General features: G+C 36.3%; 1 protein-coding gene across 1 annotated transcript; it reads right to left on the bottom strand.

The window, feature by feature from the left end:
* Nucleotides 1–4,209: 4,209 nt before the first annotated feature.
* Nucleotides 4,210–16,520, bottom strand: LOC132794256 (protein teashirt). Its single transcript, XM_060804561.1, has 3 exons — nt 14,440–16,520; nt 5,290–8,562; nt 4,210–4,558 (listed from the first exon to the last, which is right to left on the bottom strand). Exons 1-2 carry the CDS (start codon nt 14,490–14,492, stop codon nt 5,685–5,687), a joined length of 2,931 nt encoding a protein of 976 aa, XP_060660544.1. The 5' UTR covers nt 14,493–16,520; the 3' UTR covers nt 4,210–4,558; nt 5,290–5,684.
* Nucleotides 16,521–18,011: the final 1,491 nt, after the last annotated feature.

Below are 18,011 nucleotides of genomic sequence, written 5' to 3' on the forward strand. Positions count from 1 at the left end.
GCACTCTATGGTATATTTTAATACTACATCAATATACTAAATACAGCCGTTGGTATATTTTTAGTACTTTTGCGATGCATTTATGTGGTATATTGTAGTTGGTATATATTTCTTATTATTTTTTTATCTTTATAACTTTTTCCACTATTTACAGTCACCATTTGACTCTCATTTAGTACTTTTGTAGTACATTTTTTTGGTATATTGTATTTGGTATATATTCCTTATTATTTTCATTCTCTTTATAGCTTTTTCCAGTATTCACAGTCTTCATTTCTCTCTCAATCTACTCCCTGTTCATTATAGTGAGTAGGAACTCTAAGATTCATAGACAAACGCTTTGGTAAATGGCAAATCACGTCGCAAACATTGCGAGCTATCAGCAACTGATGATTTGTGCTGAAATCGCAGCAACTTAATCGACAACCAAAAAGGCCAAAAAGACGCCTCAGAGTGTCTTGAGTTGCATTTGGAAAGACAGAGAGAGAGAAAGAGAGAGAGAAAAAAGTTGGTAGCACATTCGAAATGAAGAAGGCAAGCAAAGTGAGTCTAGGCAGCCAAAAGAAGCAACCATAATTTAAATTTTCATGCGCCTTGGCTGTCAATTGAGTGCAGCCAACAACTCAGTTTAATGGCAACAGCAGCCAAGAGACCAAGAGGAGCAGCCACCACAGCAACAACAACAGCAACCCAAGCAACCTAAGCAACGACAACAACAGCAACCACAGTCAGAAATTTAAATACAAACAACAAGCAAATGGCGCTAAATCAAACGATGGCCACGAAATTGCCATAATGACGACGATGATGATAATGTTAATCATAATGATGATGATGCTGGGGCATGCAGCAAAGTGGTGCACTGCTGAAATTATTATGGAAAAATGTTCGTTGGGCACTTGTTGAAATCTTTCAGTGCTACTTGAAGCTACGAAAAATTATTGCACATGCTTCGACGTCGACGTCGAAGTCGAAGCGGAAATTATCGCATAATCGTGTTTGCCGCATTTTGTGGCAATTTCCAAAGTCTCAGCAGCAGCAGCATCAGCACAGAAGCGACAACGTGTTGCATGCCCCCAGGAACGTTGCACACTAAGTGCAAATTTGTGGCAGCTACTTTTTGCGGCAAGCTGCTTCACATGTGCCAACGATCGCGACTGTTACAAAAAAAAACAGTCACAACGATCACGATCAACGAAAGAAAAACGAATCGTGGGGCAAAGGACGCCAAATTGTGGTTGCGGTGGGTGTGGCATGTGGGTGGCTTCTTCATGCCACTCAAATTAGCATTTATTATGCAGCTAATTGCGGCATAAGGAGGAGTCGGAATTATGCCAAATTTATTACAATTTATTATTATGCTAAGTACTTTATTAAATAAAGAATGCATAGATTAACATCGTTCAGTTCAGAGTCTCAGAGTTTTGTAGCTTGCGAATCAATGAGAAAACTATTCAAAATTAGAGAATATATAAAAAAAAAGATAAATTGTTGGGATCCAATTATTTAGGAACATCAAAAGTACGTATAAAAACCAATGTTATATGTTTTAGATTTCAATACATTTATAAGTAAGTTGAATAATGTGGAAAACCATTAGAAAAATAAATCAAATTGAAGTAATTATCTAATAAAATGACACTGGACTTGGCGTATTCATTAGAAAAAGAATTAGAAATAGAGTTAAACACATTATTCACAATATTTGAAATTGTATAGTAGATCAATCAGAGAGTAAACCTTGCCGTAAAACTCTTCAAAAATTGTAGTACACATTGAGACAAAAACAATCGAGGAAAACAATTTTTCTTTCTTTGGAAAATGTTGAAAAATTTACTAATTTTTTTGGTGTTAAGCTATCTGCAACAATTCTCGCTGTCTGAGGAAGTGAGTTCGCCCTTTAAACAATTTTTCGAAGAGTCAGAAAAAGATATATACCAAGAGCAAAAAGAAAACTGTAACAACGACGATCTGCTGACTGCAGATGAGAAAATCGCCAACGAACTTTTCCCCGAGTTTCCAGGGAAACCAACTAAAGAATTCTTCAATATCGAAGGAATTGTTTTGCCAGCCGAAGCGGAGTTGCAGGTGGATGAAAAGTGGCCAACGGATGTTCAAATTGCTGTGAATGGCGGCGAATATTTTGGGTTTGTGCTTCCAAATGGCAGTTTTGTTGTGAGTGGAGTTCCTCCAGGATCTCACATAGTAGAAGCCTTTCATCCGGATATTTATATTCCTCCATTACGTTTGGATATCTCAAGCAGAGGCAAATTCCGAGCACGCAAATTGAGTCACATTCGACCCAAGCAAGTCATTAAATTGCCTTATCCCATATATCTGAAACCCTTAAAACGTCGAAAGTACTTTCGATTGAGGGAAGCATGGAATATTATGGATTATGTGCTTAATCCGATGGTTCTACTTATGGTTGTTCCTTTGCTGTTGATGTTGATACTGCCACGTTTAATTAGCGATCCCGAAACGAAGCGCGAAATTGAGAATATTCAAATTCCAAAGATACCGACTGGAGTTCCCGATCTAAGCGATATGCTGACCTCTTTTCTTGCGGGCAAAAAACAAGCTGAGTTGCAGCAAAAAACAAGCCCAAGAAGCGCTAACAAAAAACGTAACTGAGTAGTAACGTAACGTAACGTAACGTAGTTTCATTTGTTGGTGGAAAGTAAATAATAATAATAAATATTCAAGTTTATCGTAGCTTGAATTCTAATTATTATTAATTATTATTATTATTATTAGAATTAGAACGCATCTCGACGGGTTTAAGTATATTGAGTATGTATAATAATTGATTCATTATTAGAATAGTAAAGTATCAAAAGTTTTTAAGGAATTTTAAAATATTGAGTAAAATTTCTGATATTTGTTCCTTCATAAATTTTCAAACCAAAGAACAAAGATCTTTCCAACCTTCATAGACAATCTACCATCTTGTTTTTCATTTTGATGGCGTCTTTCCCAACTGATGATTTGTAGCTATTTTTGTCGGCAGTTTATCGAGGGTTGAAATAGTTTCCGAATTTGAGTGATTTATTACCCGCTTATGGAGGAGGTTCTTCAGAGATCTGCGAGCTATTTTAGAATTTCAAAATTAAGGGTTGGACCTAAATTATAAGAAAAATTCTTTCCTTAGTTCTTCTCTTTTGCTAAATTAACTAAACATTTTCTGTTAACTTAACATGATTTAAATGTTAAGGACATTTTCTGTTAACAGTCTGAAATGTAAGATCGAGTAGGTGGCACAATTTCAAGAGAGCGCACAAATAAAGCAAAGAGAGTTTTCTATTATGCATTAGACCAAATATCCTAGCATATTAAGTGTGAGTGAGAGCGCGAATTTGGCTCACAAAGCAGTGAGCGTAAAGCGAACGACAAAGGAAGCGAACGTGAAACTAAATGTAAAGGAAGCGAAAACAAAACACGCACACACTCAAATGCACGCAGGTGCTGTGCAAGAAAACAGAGCGAGATAGAAACATCGATGTGTTGCTGTTGCGCATGCAAAAGAAATTGCGCACTGATCTTATGTGCAAATTCAATAAAATAATGCAATATTGAAAAAAAAATAGCTTACCTATGATCAAACTTGGATATTAGTCTAATTATTATCCTCGGTAAATTCATTTTCAATACCTATGAACGCAGTTGTTGCTTTACCGCAAAAAATGCTTCGATTGGCGCTTTTTCTAAAAAACACACACATTTTCACACTTGCACTTTTCACACACTTTAACTCAATTCAAATGCCTTGCACACTTCTATTATACACTTCACTAAACAAAAAATAAAAATAAAACATATCTTTTTTATTTAATTACACATTTTTTTATTTAATCACACAGAAATTTCGGCAGTCTAAAAAGGCGACGCGTTGCTTGATGACTAAATGAAACGCCGTTGAGTGCTATGCGCCAGTGAAAAAAGCTCTCTTTGCAGCTTCAAAAAGTAGCGCAGCTTCAAAGAGTAATTAGGTGATGCTCTCTTTGGAATGCGGTCGAGGATAGCGAAGAGAGCAACTATTTTACATGTCTAGCATACGTTTCATCATGAAACTTTCTTGTGTGTTGCCCTCTTGTAAATTATTGTTGTGTGCTGCGTCTGAAATAAATCCCTTTTGGAACCTGCAATAAAATTTCCCCTGCTGTAATAAAAAATTCCCCTTCCACCCAAAGTCGAAAAGTAGTAATCGCATTTTATAAATTCAATAAAAGTCGGTTTATTTTGATCACAATGATTCATTATTTTTTTTTTTTTCTTCCAAATTTCATTCTATTTGCCCAGGCATTTGGCAGCCCTGAGAAGGGCTTCTGCTTCCAATTGTATTTTTTTTCATACTTTGTTTTAACTTTTTTTGTTTTTTTTTTCTTTTTAGCTATTTTCAATTTGTCTTTAGTTTACAATGTTTTTTTTTTAATATGTTCATTTTGGTTACTTGGGCAAAGGACCCCAAAAAGAAAACGTTACAGATTGCAAAGCCAAATATTCAGCGCAGCGTAGCCAAAGTCTTTCAAGGATGTCTATTGCGGCGCAGCTGAGAATCCTGCAAAGAAGATAGGAAATTTATAGAGTTAGATTGGTTGTTTTAACAAACAAGATATAAAATATAAAACTAGTTTTATTAACAACTTAATAGATCCTTTCCATTGGTAGACAAAATTTAAAATATCCTAGAATACTCCTTAAAAAATAAACCATTTTAAAATATTTTCTGTTATCCCAATTTTTTTTTATGAAGAAAAAAAGGTTTACAAAATACATATTAAAGAAATATAATTCTTTGAAATTTTGTATATTTTTTTTTCCTAAATTTGGTTTATTTAAACAAACAAAATAGAAACATTAATTTTTTACCGTAAGCTGTGATATTTTATTCTTTTATAAAAAAAAAATAAATAAATTTATTTAAATGTATAATACAGTTTTCTTTTCCAGAATACTCTTCTTTAAAAAAAAAAACTATATTGGAGATTTCTGTGTTATCTTCGTTATTTTATTTCTTGAGATCTATAATAAGAATTAAGAATTCCTTCTGAATGCACAATTTACATTTAACATAATTTAAAAACTCTCAACATTTTCCTTATATTTTTTTATTCTTAAATATTTTTTTGAATCTATAATTTTTTTTTAGCTATGTCTGGTATCTATATATTTTTTTTTAAATTCTCAAAATTTTGCTTATATTTAATTTCCTATTTTTCTTAGTTCTTTTAAATTTTTTAGATATCTCAGGTATCTTTAAATCTTTTTTAAATTGTCTCAGATATTTACCTTGAAAAAGTCGGCCCATTTGCTCTGGCTGAAGGTGGGCGTGGCGCACAATAATGCCGAACGGATTGGCGACGATCAATCCAAAACTGAGCTGAAGATGGAGCTGCAGCGGATGTCTGTCTGTCTGTCTCAGCGTCTCGTATATCAAAACATTAACGCTCTGACTTGATGAGGAGCTGAGCTGAGTTGTCGCCTATTGTTTGTGAAGAGAAAGGCGACGACGACGACGACGACGGCGGCGGCGTGTGTGGCAAACAAAAAGGTTGACAAAAAAATCGTATTTTTTTGTGTGTTTCGACGAACGAACGAAAAATTAGATTCGGTGGCAAATTCTGTGGCATTTGCGCCCCACATTTTGCATTTTAAGCGCAGCGGCAGCGTCTATTTTTCTCTCTTTAGGCCGTCTTCTCTTTCTTGACGCAAAACTGACGCAACGCCGCCAACGAATTGCTGCTGGCGCTTAGATTTTCCGGTGCCGCAGAGTCCGCTGCTGTTGTGGCGCCACCAACTGCGGCAGCTGCAGCAGCAGCTGCAAGTTTAGCTCGGGTATTTGCACCTGAGTTGCCGCTGCTGCTGCCCAGGGAATCGAACATGGAAGACAAAGCATTCAACGAGTCGCTGGGATAAGTTCCTGCTCCCGATCCCGATCCCGATTTCTTTAGCTGCAACTCTTGGCTGCTGCCGTGACTCGAAGCTGGACTTTTGGGCGTGGCCGAGCGTTGACTGTCCGCTGGACTTCGAGGCGCTGGCGACGATTTGGCCGAAGCATTATTGTTGTTATTTGTGTTGTTGTTGTTGTTATTGTTGTAGCTGCCATTGAGCAGCGGTTGCTCAGGTTCCGTTTTCGTCGGCGTTGCATCCATGTTGTTATCCTGCGGCTCATCACTCAACTCCGATTTGATTTCCACTTCGTTTAACTCCTGTTTTATGGGAGTTTCAGTTGCGGCTGCTGCTGTTGTTGAACTGGTTGCTGCTGCCACAGCTGGTTGCTGCTTTTCGGGAGTGGGCGCCTCTAAGCGGGGACGCGCCTCGGCGCTGCATTCGCTGCCGCTGCGCTCGCTGCTCGTGTAGCGATAATGCTGATAATACGGATCATTTGTGTCAATCAGGGGTTTATTGTAGTCCACGGTCTCATCGATGCCGAGACGCTTCAAGATGCTGCTGGCCACGGGGGAAGTGTTCTTCGTGCTGGAATTCGAGGGACTGCTTGCGGGGAGACTCGCATGACGCGGGGGCGTGTCAAAGCTGGTGGTAAACATTTGCTCAATGGCACTCAACACCGAGCTGCTTCCACCCGCTGCGTTTGCTTTTCCCGCCACGGTTGTAGCTCCATTCTTCTCCAGTTCGGGACTTTTATTCTTCGCCAATAACTGAGCTGCTTTGGCAATTTCCTCGGGGGATTTCACACCCGTTATGTATTGTCTCATGCGCTCGGCGAATAAAGCTGCCTCGGACTTTTCTGATTTGCCCACTGCGGCTGCTTTTTCCAACAAAGGTTCCTCGGGGTTGGCTTTCAACTCCAACAACTTCCTAACCGGAAGAGATTTCTCCCGCTTCTTCGGCGCTGGTCGCTTTCTAGCGCCTGCGGATTGCAACAGCGGCTCGGCATAATGATTATTTTTGGCCATGTGATTGCTGAGATCACCGAGGGAGCTGAAAGCCTTGTCGCACACTTTGCATGTGAGCACCGCAGATAAAGTGCGACTCTCCTCGGAACTCAGACTGTTCTGGGTGCTGTCCTTGCCGTGTTCGTTGGCACTCGAAGCTCCTCCGGACTTGATGTTGATGCTTTGCTCCTGGGACAGAATGTTTGTGTAGTGCTGTGTCTCCTGCATGTGTTTGGTCATTTCGCCCAGCGATCGGAAACTTTCCCCGCACCTCATGCACTTCAGGATCTGCATCGCTTGCTCCACGCCTTTGCCCAGCCAAACGTTTTGACCACGCACCAATTTTCGGGGCAACGGCGTCGGAGGATCGCCGCGGTATTGAAAAGCGTTTTTCACATTCGCCGAAGGGGAATTTCCCTGCGACTTGCGCTGTTGTTGCTGCTGTTGATGATGATGCGGCGGCTGCTGATGTGATTGATGTTGCTGCTGATGATGTTGCTGCTGTTGTTGCTGCTGGTGATGTTGTTGCTGCTGTTGATTGCTCGGCAAGTTGCCAAAGGGCGGCACATTGACGCCACAATGTTTGCTGTCCTTCATGTGCGTGGTGAGGGCCTCGAGGGTGGGGAAGCTCTGCTTGCACCACACGCAACGAAACACGGAGCTGGCCACACCTTTGTTCTGCCAATGCGATTGCCAAATGTTGTGACGTGCTTTGGTCACACTGCCACCCGAAGTTGGCGTCGTTGCCGTCGCTCCCGATTCGTTATTATTATTACTACTATTGTTATTATTACTATTATTTTGACTTTGGCTCGCTGGACTTTTGGCTGGCGGCGCTGCAGCTGCTTGTTGGGTTGTCTTTTGACCTCCGGACTTCTCCTTGCCCTTGACTATATCCGACATCTTCTCCAACGGATCGACAACCAAATCATTCTTGCCATTCCAATCGGGAAATTGCCCAGCACGGAAAATATTCGCCGCTGCCACTGCGGCTAAATAAGGATTCACACCAGGCAGCAAAGGATTTGTGGCCGCTGGATTTGCCGGCGGACTGTCGGACTTGAACATTTTCTTCACCTGTATTTGGCCAATGTTCGAATTCGAATTCGACTCGCTGCTGTCGTGACTGCGCTTCCTTGTGCCCACCGACAAATCAAGCGGATTGTTGGCTCCATCATCGAACTCTTCCTCTTCTTCGGAAGCCACAGGCTCCGCTGATTCCGCTCGCGCATAGAGATTGGTGCGAAAATCGAGTGCCTCCGAGTGACTGCTTGACGAGGCGGTGGGCGATGCTTGTGGTGGCAACTTGAACGGCGCCGCCGCTTCGCTGGGCAGCGGCAGCGGTAGGCGGGGTCCGGCAGCAGCTGCCGCTGCCAGGGGGAAGCCATATTGTTGTGCTGCGGCGGCGACCATGTGCAGGTATGCCTCCATGGAGGAGGGTTGGGCGGGCAGCGTTTGCGGCACAGCCGGGAATGTGCTGGAGTGTTGATGCAGGGCTGATGTGGAGGGCAGCGCAACGCCGCCGCCGACGCCGCCAACGTTGGCGCCGGACAGATTTGACGCCTCACGTTGGGCGCCATTGTCCGAGGAATTGGAGTCGTGGGAGGGGCAACGCTCGCTCGAGTTGGCCGATTCCGTGGAGCGGGGACGTGCTGTGGGCAGGGCGCTAAATAGAATGAAAGAGAGGGGAAGAGAACGGGTTAGTTAGGTTAGGATATTAAGGAAATTACTAAGCTAACAAGTAAGAATAAGTATTATCTATTTAATATGATGATATAATAATTAATATACTGAAAACACACTTAAATATACTGAGTACATCTGAGTTTGTTATATTAAATATACTGATATGGATATTTGGTATATTAAATATACTGAAATGCATATATGTAATTAATTTAAGCTCCTTCTACAATTTCCTGCGAATTCCTTCTTCGATGAATAATATTTATTTTTATGAAATTATTGAACCATTAATGAGTTATACACGACAGGCCCGCATGTATGACCTACATGGTTACTTTATCTGCAGATTAAGTTAATTTCATGACCGTTTATAACGCCCCACGAGAATCATAAATAGCGCTAATTATACGTGGATCTAAATATAGAATTAGTCATGTGATTAAGCGCTTAATCAGAAGGAATGCAAAGGAAAAGCAGTTAGAGCGAGATGGCAGTAGTACTTTTTTTTGCATAGCTTGTTGTCTCGCTTGCGCGCTGTGATAAAAAAAAAACATAAAATGTCGTAGATCATTAGTGAAAGCTTTTGAAGAGACTTTCACGCAGATAAGCTGATAGTTAATCGTGAAATCTGAAGACTTTATTGCCTCCACAAATATATATATTAAATATATATGTGTTTGTGTGCGTGTGTCAGTGTGTATGTGTGTGCAACAAGAGCACAAGTGGCACAACAATGGCAACAATATGAAACATATGTCAACATTTCATTTGTTATTCAAATCTAACAAACGACGGCGCCATAAACCAAAACGAAACTGTGGCCAGCTGTTTGAAATACCGCCCCACCCCCTCTTTATACTCCCCTCTCTGTTGTTCATTATTAAGGCTGACAAGTTTTGCTCGTAAAAATCGTTAAAATCGGACTAGAGTATGCATATTTTTGGAACAATGGCGTTTAATTCGAAAAAACTGCGCAAACTGCGAGCGTGAATTATGATCGAAGCTCATCATCATCATCAACGTGATAATCAAAGATCTCTCTCTCATCTCATTTATCTATCTATCTTTTTGTCTGTGTATCTTTGCTCATAAAACTGAAGCCATGCGACATCAATTTTTGCATAAATTACGTATTCTTTCCATCCCAAACATTATTATTGCAGCGTCTCTCATAATTTATAAACTATTCCATAGTTTTTATTTCCTTAAATATATCTTCTCTTTTATCACATTTTGCTGTTGACTTTCGAAATGTAACAATTTCAATTTTTTGCTTATATTTATTAATTTTTTTTTGTCGTGGGTGTCATTTTGGGTTTTTTTTTTTTAAGAGTGATGACAAGTTGTTAACTTTGCCCGGAAATGGCAAAAAAAAAACGTATCAAAGCCTCAATCAATAATAAACTGACGGATTATGACTTGATTCATTGGAAATCAACAGCATCAAAGTTGACAAGAATTATGGCTGCTTTGCTATATAAGTAGTTTTAATGATATGTGAGTAATGCAATTAGTCAGCAAAATAGTTTCTACTAAGGGGAAATTGTAAACTGTTTATAAGGCAGCAAATTTAAAGCTGAAGATTAATTCAACACAAATATATATATATACTAAATTAACCAACAAGCTTCTGAGTAATATTCATTTAAGTAATATTACAAACTAGTCAGTAGAATAAACTGTCAATCATTTTTGACTAAGGGGAAAGTTTGAACTGTTTATAAGGTTTGCTACCTTAAATTTAAAGCTAATGATTAATATAAAAAATGGAATGGACTTTAACAAAAACATTTAGAGTAATATACATTAAATTAATATTACAAATTAGTTAAAGAAAGGCTTTAAATTATTATAAGTAGTACAAATAGTAAAGAAGTTTTGAAATTCACACAAATTAAAAGTACAACTTCTTATTTACATAATATGTAATGAAATTCTTCTCACTGACTTCTCATTTATCTGAATTTATAAATTTATAGAAATTTATAAAATTCTTTTAATGTTTTAGAAAAACAAATCTTGCAATGCACTTAAAATATTTTGAGCTGATTGAATATTGAAATAGTTTAGAAATTTATAAGATGTTTTTTTTATTGTATTATTATTTTGTTGTATTATTTTCTAGAACAAAAAAGTCTATCAAGACATTACAATTATTACAAAGCGAACACATAGTAAAAAAGTTAAAAAATTCAATATAAATTGTTAGCAAAACTTAATTAGTTGAATGTATAATGTTAAACAATAGATAAGAAAAATCTAACGAACAAATTAAAAACAGAAAAAGATGTTGGAAGTTTCATTTATGAAAAAAGCAATGTAAGGAACATAAAAAACAATTTTTAAACGAAAAAAATATTTAAAAGAATCTTAAAAATTTTATTTGGACTTAAGTAAATATAAATTAAGCAATTGCCGCAACCAAATCTAAATATAACATAGCAAGACATCTTGTTTATAAAAATAATTTGGAATAATTTTAAATAAACTGGATTAGAAATGCTTTTGTTACTTGACTACAAAATTAGATTCGGCGCTAAGTGGACAAAATTTGAACAAAATTTAATAAAAACGTAGAACAAGTTAATGATAAGAAGATTAAAGCAAAAAAGAATAATTGAAGGCAGATTGTTATTAAAAGTTTTAATTTCTATGCAAATATTTAAGTGCAATAATAAATGTAAAATATTTGCAAGTTTTTCGTTTGTAAATAAAAATATGAAATATAAAACTAATGAAATTAGATATCTGGCTAAGCAATCACTCTTTAAAATTTTATTTAAATTAAATAAAAGAGGGAACAAGTTAATGATAAGAATAATAAAGTAAAGTAATAAATGGAAACATTTGTCATTAAAAATGTTACAATTAAAATACATTAAAACATCTTAATGATATGAATATTAAAGTAAAATGATGAATAATGAATTTAAAACTAATGAAATTAAATTCCTAGCTTTTTAACTACACATTTTCATACATCAAGTTTAACTTCAAAGCGATCACTCAATCTTTTGCTTCCCCTGGCATTAACTTGTTCCCAGTAAAACCATTTGATGGATAGTCCCGCAAATATTGATGACTTTTGGTGATATGGTGAAAATGTGAATCATATTTAATCTAAACACCTTTTGCTAACTTGAGTTTAACTATGCGCAGTTGGGGCTAATTGGATTTACAGATTGCAAATTGCGATTAAGACCCCGCATATAAACATTTCTGTTTTTTTGCGATTCAGGCAACGAGTTTTGAGCTAGGCAGCAATCATAATATGCAATCTTGTTATTTGATGAAGCTTAAATCAAATGAATGATTTATACGCAGGTTAATTACACGTTTGCAATTGTCTCATTAATAAACAAAATAGTTGAACGAGATATCTAGATATATATATATTTCTGTCCGATAAATGCGACTTGCACATTGCATGACTAATCCGAAAGAGGCATAAAACTAAATGTTACTACACCACCCCAAAAAAGATTTTCGACCTTCCCTCGACTGCAAATTGCGCGCATAAATCTTTTAGTAATAGGCACACACACACATAAAGATACACAGATACTCAAGCGAAAGATACAAAGATACTCGCCCACGAAAATTTTGATTTTTGGTGCTCGAAGAAATCTTTTTCTCTTCTTCTTCTTTGCTCTCGCTGATGATTTATTCATCATTGGAAAATCGATGCAAGATTGAGATTTAAGAAAACTACGAAAAAAATTTGTCGCCAAGCATTTAAAAAAATACACGTTTTTTTGCAACGAGTTTGAATCGCTAAGCGATAATTATGAACGAGTTTGATCAACTTAATAGAACGAAACTTTATGATAAGACTTGAGATAAATCAATGTCAATTTGCTGTGGGTGTCTCTCTCTCTCTCTCTCTCTCTCTCTCTGTCTCTCTCGCTCTCTTTGTCTATATCTGAAAACGAAAATTTATAACGACAGGTGCTCAAAATTTCGTCAGATTTATTTTGATATCGATTATGCAAAAAAACGAAAACCAAAATCAAGAGCAATAATTTTATGGATTACCAAAAAAATACGTTCTCTGATTAACCAGTTTGATTTGACGGATATCTATATATGTATATATATATGTGTATATATCTGCCCCCAAAAACCAGTTTAGCATTTTTAAAGCAAGTACAATTGCCACAATTTAGTCGCAACAAGTATTAGATTAGAATCTTCTATGTTTGCATTTTTTTTTTTGTCTTTCTGTCATTAATTGATAATATTGCAAGCAATATTTATTTATTGATTACAAGCTGCCTGAACATTGTGTATATCACAATTAAATTCGTATAAAAAAATATGTGTGTCTAGACTGTAAACTGAAATCAACAAGTCGCAAATCAAATGATAACTAAAGGCCACAATCGATTCAATTATGCCAACATATCTTTGAAAGGGAAAGAAAAAATAACACACACACACACATACATAAATAGCAATCGATTAAATTGAGTTCTAACAGCTTCATTATAGCTTTAAGTGGCAGCCAAGCGAGTCAGTGATATAATTAAATTATTAACGCCATGAGCTAAGAACATTTCACGTGCTAGATTACTAAATTGTTAAACAGATTATCACTTTGTTTTTTTGGTATATTTAATTACATTTTATATTTATGTTTTTACTCATATTTTCCATCTGTTATCTATACTAAGCAGATTATCAGTTTTTGTTCATATTTTTCATATTTTCAATCTGTTAAATGCACATTTTGAGATGGTATCTTTGGCCTATTACAAAACATATAAAATACCACAACATACTAATAATACTATTTTGTACTGTATATTGGCATACAAAAAATACTTTCTGGTATATCTTTTAATATACCAATGTCACAGCTTATCATTTTTTTTTTTGTATTGTGCATTTGACATATTTATATTTATGATTTTCTCATATCTTCAAATTATTTTAAAATATATTTTGAGACTGAATCTTTAGCCTATTACAATACATATAAAATACCGCAACATACTAATAATGCTCTTTTCTACTGTGTATGTCAAAATATACTTTATGGTATATATTTAATGTATTAAAGACTTTTCTGTTCATATATTTGATATCTTTAATCTATTATACGTAATATATTTTGAGATTGTATCTTTAAACTATGACAAAATATATAAATAAAATATACCCATAATACTAATTTCTACTATGTATGCCAAAATATACTGAATAGCATATATTTAATATGTTAAAGCAACATTTATATACTTTTTGTTATATTATTTCCTGTAAAACCTTTTTCTAATAACTTTAATGTCTCTAAAAACTAAAATCTCGGTGATATATTTTGATTATTCTTTTTTATCTATAAAAAAAAAAAAACTATAACGAATACTTTTTGTCCGCTTTTTATAAACTGTATACACATTTATTAAATAAATACTAGAACTAATACTTTTTGGTCACTTTTAATGAACTGTAAATATTCTCTTACTTTGTTATGCTAAATATTCTATTATTATAAAACTTTATAAGGTGAAAAAGCAAGTTAAAGCAGCTTAAGTCAGTGTTGAACTATTGGAAGAGTCCCACAAAATTTTTATAGAACTTTTTGTTATACGATACACTTCTTTCTTAAATATCTTAACTATTATATATTCTTTCTTTAGAATATCATAATTGTCAAAAATATAATATGAATATAACTTTTTGTTATCCCTCAAATTTCTTTCTTAAATATCTTTACTATATTCTTTTTTTTTTTTTAAGTAACTCAATTTTTTTCTTTAATACCTTAACTATACTTTATTCCTCAAATATCATAATTATTAAAAAGTTGATTCTTGATTTATATTCTAAAATATTATAATTATTAAAAACTTACCCGGCATTTAGCGCCTGTCTGTAGATCTCGAGCATCAGCGCCTCGTGCAACATTTTCAGATTTTGCTGAATTTTGTCGGGTTTATTTTAAAGATGAAAATTGGTTTTGGTTTTTTAAATTTGTGTAAATTGTGGGTGGAGTTTTCACACTGTGTAAATTGAACTTAATTTTAATTTGACACAATTCATATAATTTGTAATAATGATTTCTTTTTTCTTCTGTTTTTTTTTTTTGCACTTGGTACGTTGAATTTTTAGCGTTTGAGCTGCGTATAACTTGTGTGTTAAATAGTGTAATTTTTACTTTGTTAATTATATTATTTAATATTTATAGTTTCGTATATATTTTGTATAATATGGTTTTTGTTTTTGTTTTATTCATATGGCAGACAGAAAATTTTTTATGTTAAATATTTTGTAGGTAATTTAAGTGTAATTTGTATTTATGTTTAATTTAATAATTGCATTTGAATCGTATACTTCGTTTGAATTTTTTGTGTTTGTTTTGTTTTAAGTAACTTTATTTAAGTTTTTGTTTTTTTTTGTATTTTGTATTTGGTGAGCAAAATATTGTTAAATATAAATATTTGTATTTTTCGTATTTTGTATTTTTAATAAATATATTTATTTGTTGTTTGTTTTACGTATACTTTTGTTGAACCATTTGTTGTTGTTTGTTGTTTTGTAGTTTCAAGTTTTGCTTGTTTATTTTGTTGTTGTTGTTGTTTTCAGTCTTAATTAAACATTTCACGTGCAATTTTCGTTGTTAATTTCTCAGCTTCTTTTTGTGTTTTTTCTTTGACTAGATATGCTGCATAAAACATAATAAATTAATTTCTTAATTTTTGCATAATTTTATGCATTTTATTTGTTTTAATTTTTTTTTGTTTTTTTGTATCACACTTAATTGAATTTCTTTGCCGCTGTTGTTTTTCTTTTTGTATATTCAGAACACGCGTCGCTCGCTTTTGCATTTGCATGTATGTGTGTGTACGAGTGAGTGTTGTTGCTGCTGCTCTTTTTTCTGTTTCTTTTTGTTTTGTTGTTGTGTGTGTGTGTTTTGGTTGCGGTTCATCCGGATTCCGTCGTTACTCGTTTGAGAGTCGAACAGCGAATGAATGTGTCGGCGTTGCCGTGTCGTCACTGGCTGCGTCGCTGCTGCTGCTTCTTCCTCTTCAACACTGTGTGTGTGTGTGTGCGCGCTTCTTCTTCTGTCTCTGTGCTGCGTCGCGTCGCGTCGGCTGTCAAACTGATTCAGTCAAGAATCAGACACAAACAACAACAATGCGCGTTGCGTTGTGCGTTGCGTTTGTTCTGCTGCTGTTGCTGCTGCTGCGCTGCTTTTGCTTTGCTTTGCTGATTGATACCAAAAAAATGAAGTTCAAAGCGCGGTGGCAGCGACGCGCACGTTTCGTTTCGTTACGTTTCGTTTCGTTTTGGGGAGCCTGGAAGCTGCGTTGGCGGCTGCTGTTCTTCTTCTTCTTGTTCTTCTTGCTGTTGTTGTTGTCGCTTTGCTGTTGCTTTTTGACGAGAGTTGGACTTGAAACACGACGCTGACAACGACGATGTGACGAACACGATGACGACAACGACAACGACGACGACGTTCGTTAACACGAAGCGCGCGTTTGGCGACGGCAATTTCTGATTCGATTGCGTTAAGCGACGGCGCAACGCAATGCGCAGTTGTTGTTGTAGTGTTTGTGTTTGGCGCCCCCCACCAAAATAACGCGACGTCGACAGCGCAGCGTGTTGATTACTTTGCTGCTTTTCTTTCCTTCTTTTTTTTTGTTTGTGTATTGTTGTACTGTGCGTATGTTTTGTTTCTCCTCCTCCCCCAAACTGAGTGTGTGACGACTGTGATTAAATGTGCTGCTGTCTCGCTCACGCACGCTGACAGCGCAGTTGGCGTCTGTGCTAATTAATTACAAACGACGACGACGGCGACGGCAACACCCGCGATTCTGTCCACGCGCTTTTTCGTGTTACCCTTTTCTTATTGTTTCTTTTTTTTTACGTACTACGTTTGTTTGCTGCAGAGCTTTTCGAACATGATCGTTCGCTGCAAAGGTCTGTTGTTGACTGAAAATGTGGCGCGCTGCTGCCGGCCGACGAGAGCTGACAGTGTGAGAGAGCGAGAGCGAAAGAGCATGAGGGAGAGAGCGCGAGGCAAAGAGACAGAGAGAGAGAGAGAGCGTGCGCATGGCTGTTATTTCCCCTTTGCACACACCAATTGGGATTGCAATAAATCTTGTTTATGTTTTTGCTGCCAGCGAACAATATGGAAACGAAACACAGAGAGCGCAGGGGAAAATTACGCTCTCGCACGCTACGCTCTCTCTCTCAGCGTGGTGCGTCTGTGTGTGTGTGTGCGTGCTCTCCAAATTAGCTGCAGCGTTTCGTCAGCGCGCGTCACCCTTTGGTAGGTCGGCTTTGGGCGCATTCCGATTCCATCACTCCGCTACAATTAAGATTTATGACAGTTCAAAACAAATTTTCTCACTCGCATGCGCTGGCTCGCTCACACTCACTCCCTCTCACGCTGTGCGTTTGTGTTTGTGTGTGTGTGTGTTTGAAGGTGGCTCGTTCTAATTTGTTGCTGTTGTTGCTGTTGCTTTGGCTGACGCTGACGCTGCTGCTGTTGCTGCTTTTGCTGCTGCTGCTGCAGCTGTCGCGCTTTCGACATTTTGTCTCTCTGTCTGACATTTTTTGCACTCTGTGTGTGCGGGTGTGGGTGCGTGTGTGTGTGTGTGTGTGTCATTGTAAATGTAGTTGTAGTTGTGTTGTTGGCTTCGTCTGCTGTTCGCTGTTCGTCAATTTGATGCCTGGACCAACCATCAGCACTTGACGAAAGGACTTCGTTCAGTTTTCGTACACGCACACACACACACACACATATACATATGCATGAGTTCTTATTTGCATTTCAGCGACATTAATTTGTTAATTCTTTTTTAATTTTTTTTCTCTTTTTACATTCCCCGCGTAGGGAAACTGGAATTTTGTTTTGATCTCTACGCGCACATTCCAATTGGCATACTGGAATAGCAGAAAAAGCGAAAAAATTCCAAATAATAATTTATCAAACGAATTTTACGATCGACGCGCATAAAAATATTAATGTGCGGACGAAAGAGACAGCAACACAACAGGAAGCATAGCAGTGTTGTCAACTTTTGAAGTATAAAAAGGCTTAATTAGTTAAGAAAAAAGCTAAATAAAGCTAAAGCGGGGATTTAAAAAGAAAGTCCAAGAAACTTAAAACTGTCTTCATTCGTTATGGAAAAAGAATTAATTTTTTTTATTTATTGATGCATTATTATGAAAATTATGAAAATTTTCATACAATCTTATTAAATATTTTAGAATACGAAATCAGCCCAATTAGAAAATTTTAATTACATGAAATCAACATTATTTTTAAGAACAAAAAAAAAATCATATTTATGTTGATTTACTTTAACAAATTAAAAATGAAATAAAAAATTGAAATGTCGCTATGCTTAAAACTTTTGTTTAAAATGAAACATTTATAAAAAGTAAAAACGAATTTTAAATTTAAACGTTGTGTGA

This window comes from Drosophila nasuta, chromosome 2L (assembly GCF_023558535.2).
Source record: "Drosophila nasuta strain 15112-1781.00 chromosome 2L, ASM2355853v1, whole genome shotgun sequence".
In the NCBI taxonomy this organism is placed as follows: Eukaryota; Metazoa; Arthropoda; class Insecta; order Diptera; family Drosophilidae; genus Drosophila; species Drosophila nasuta.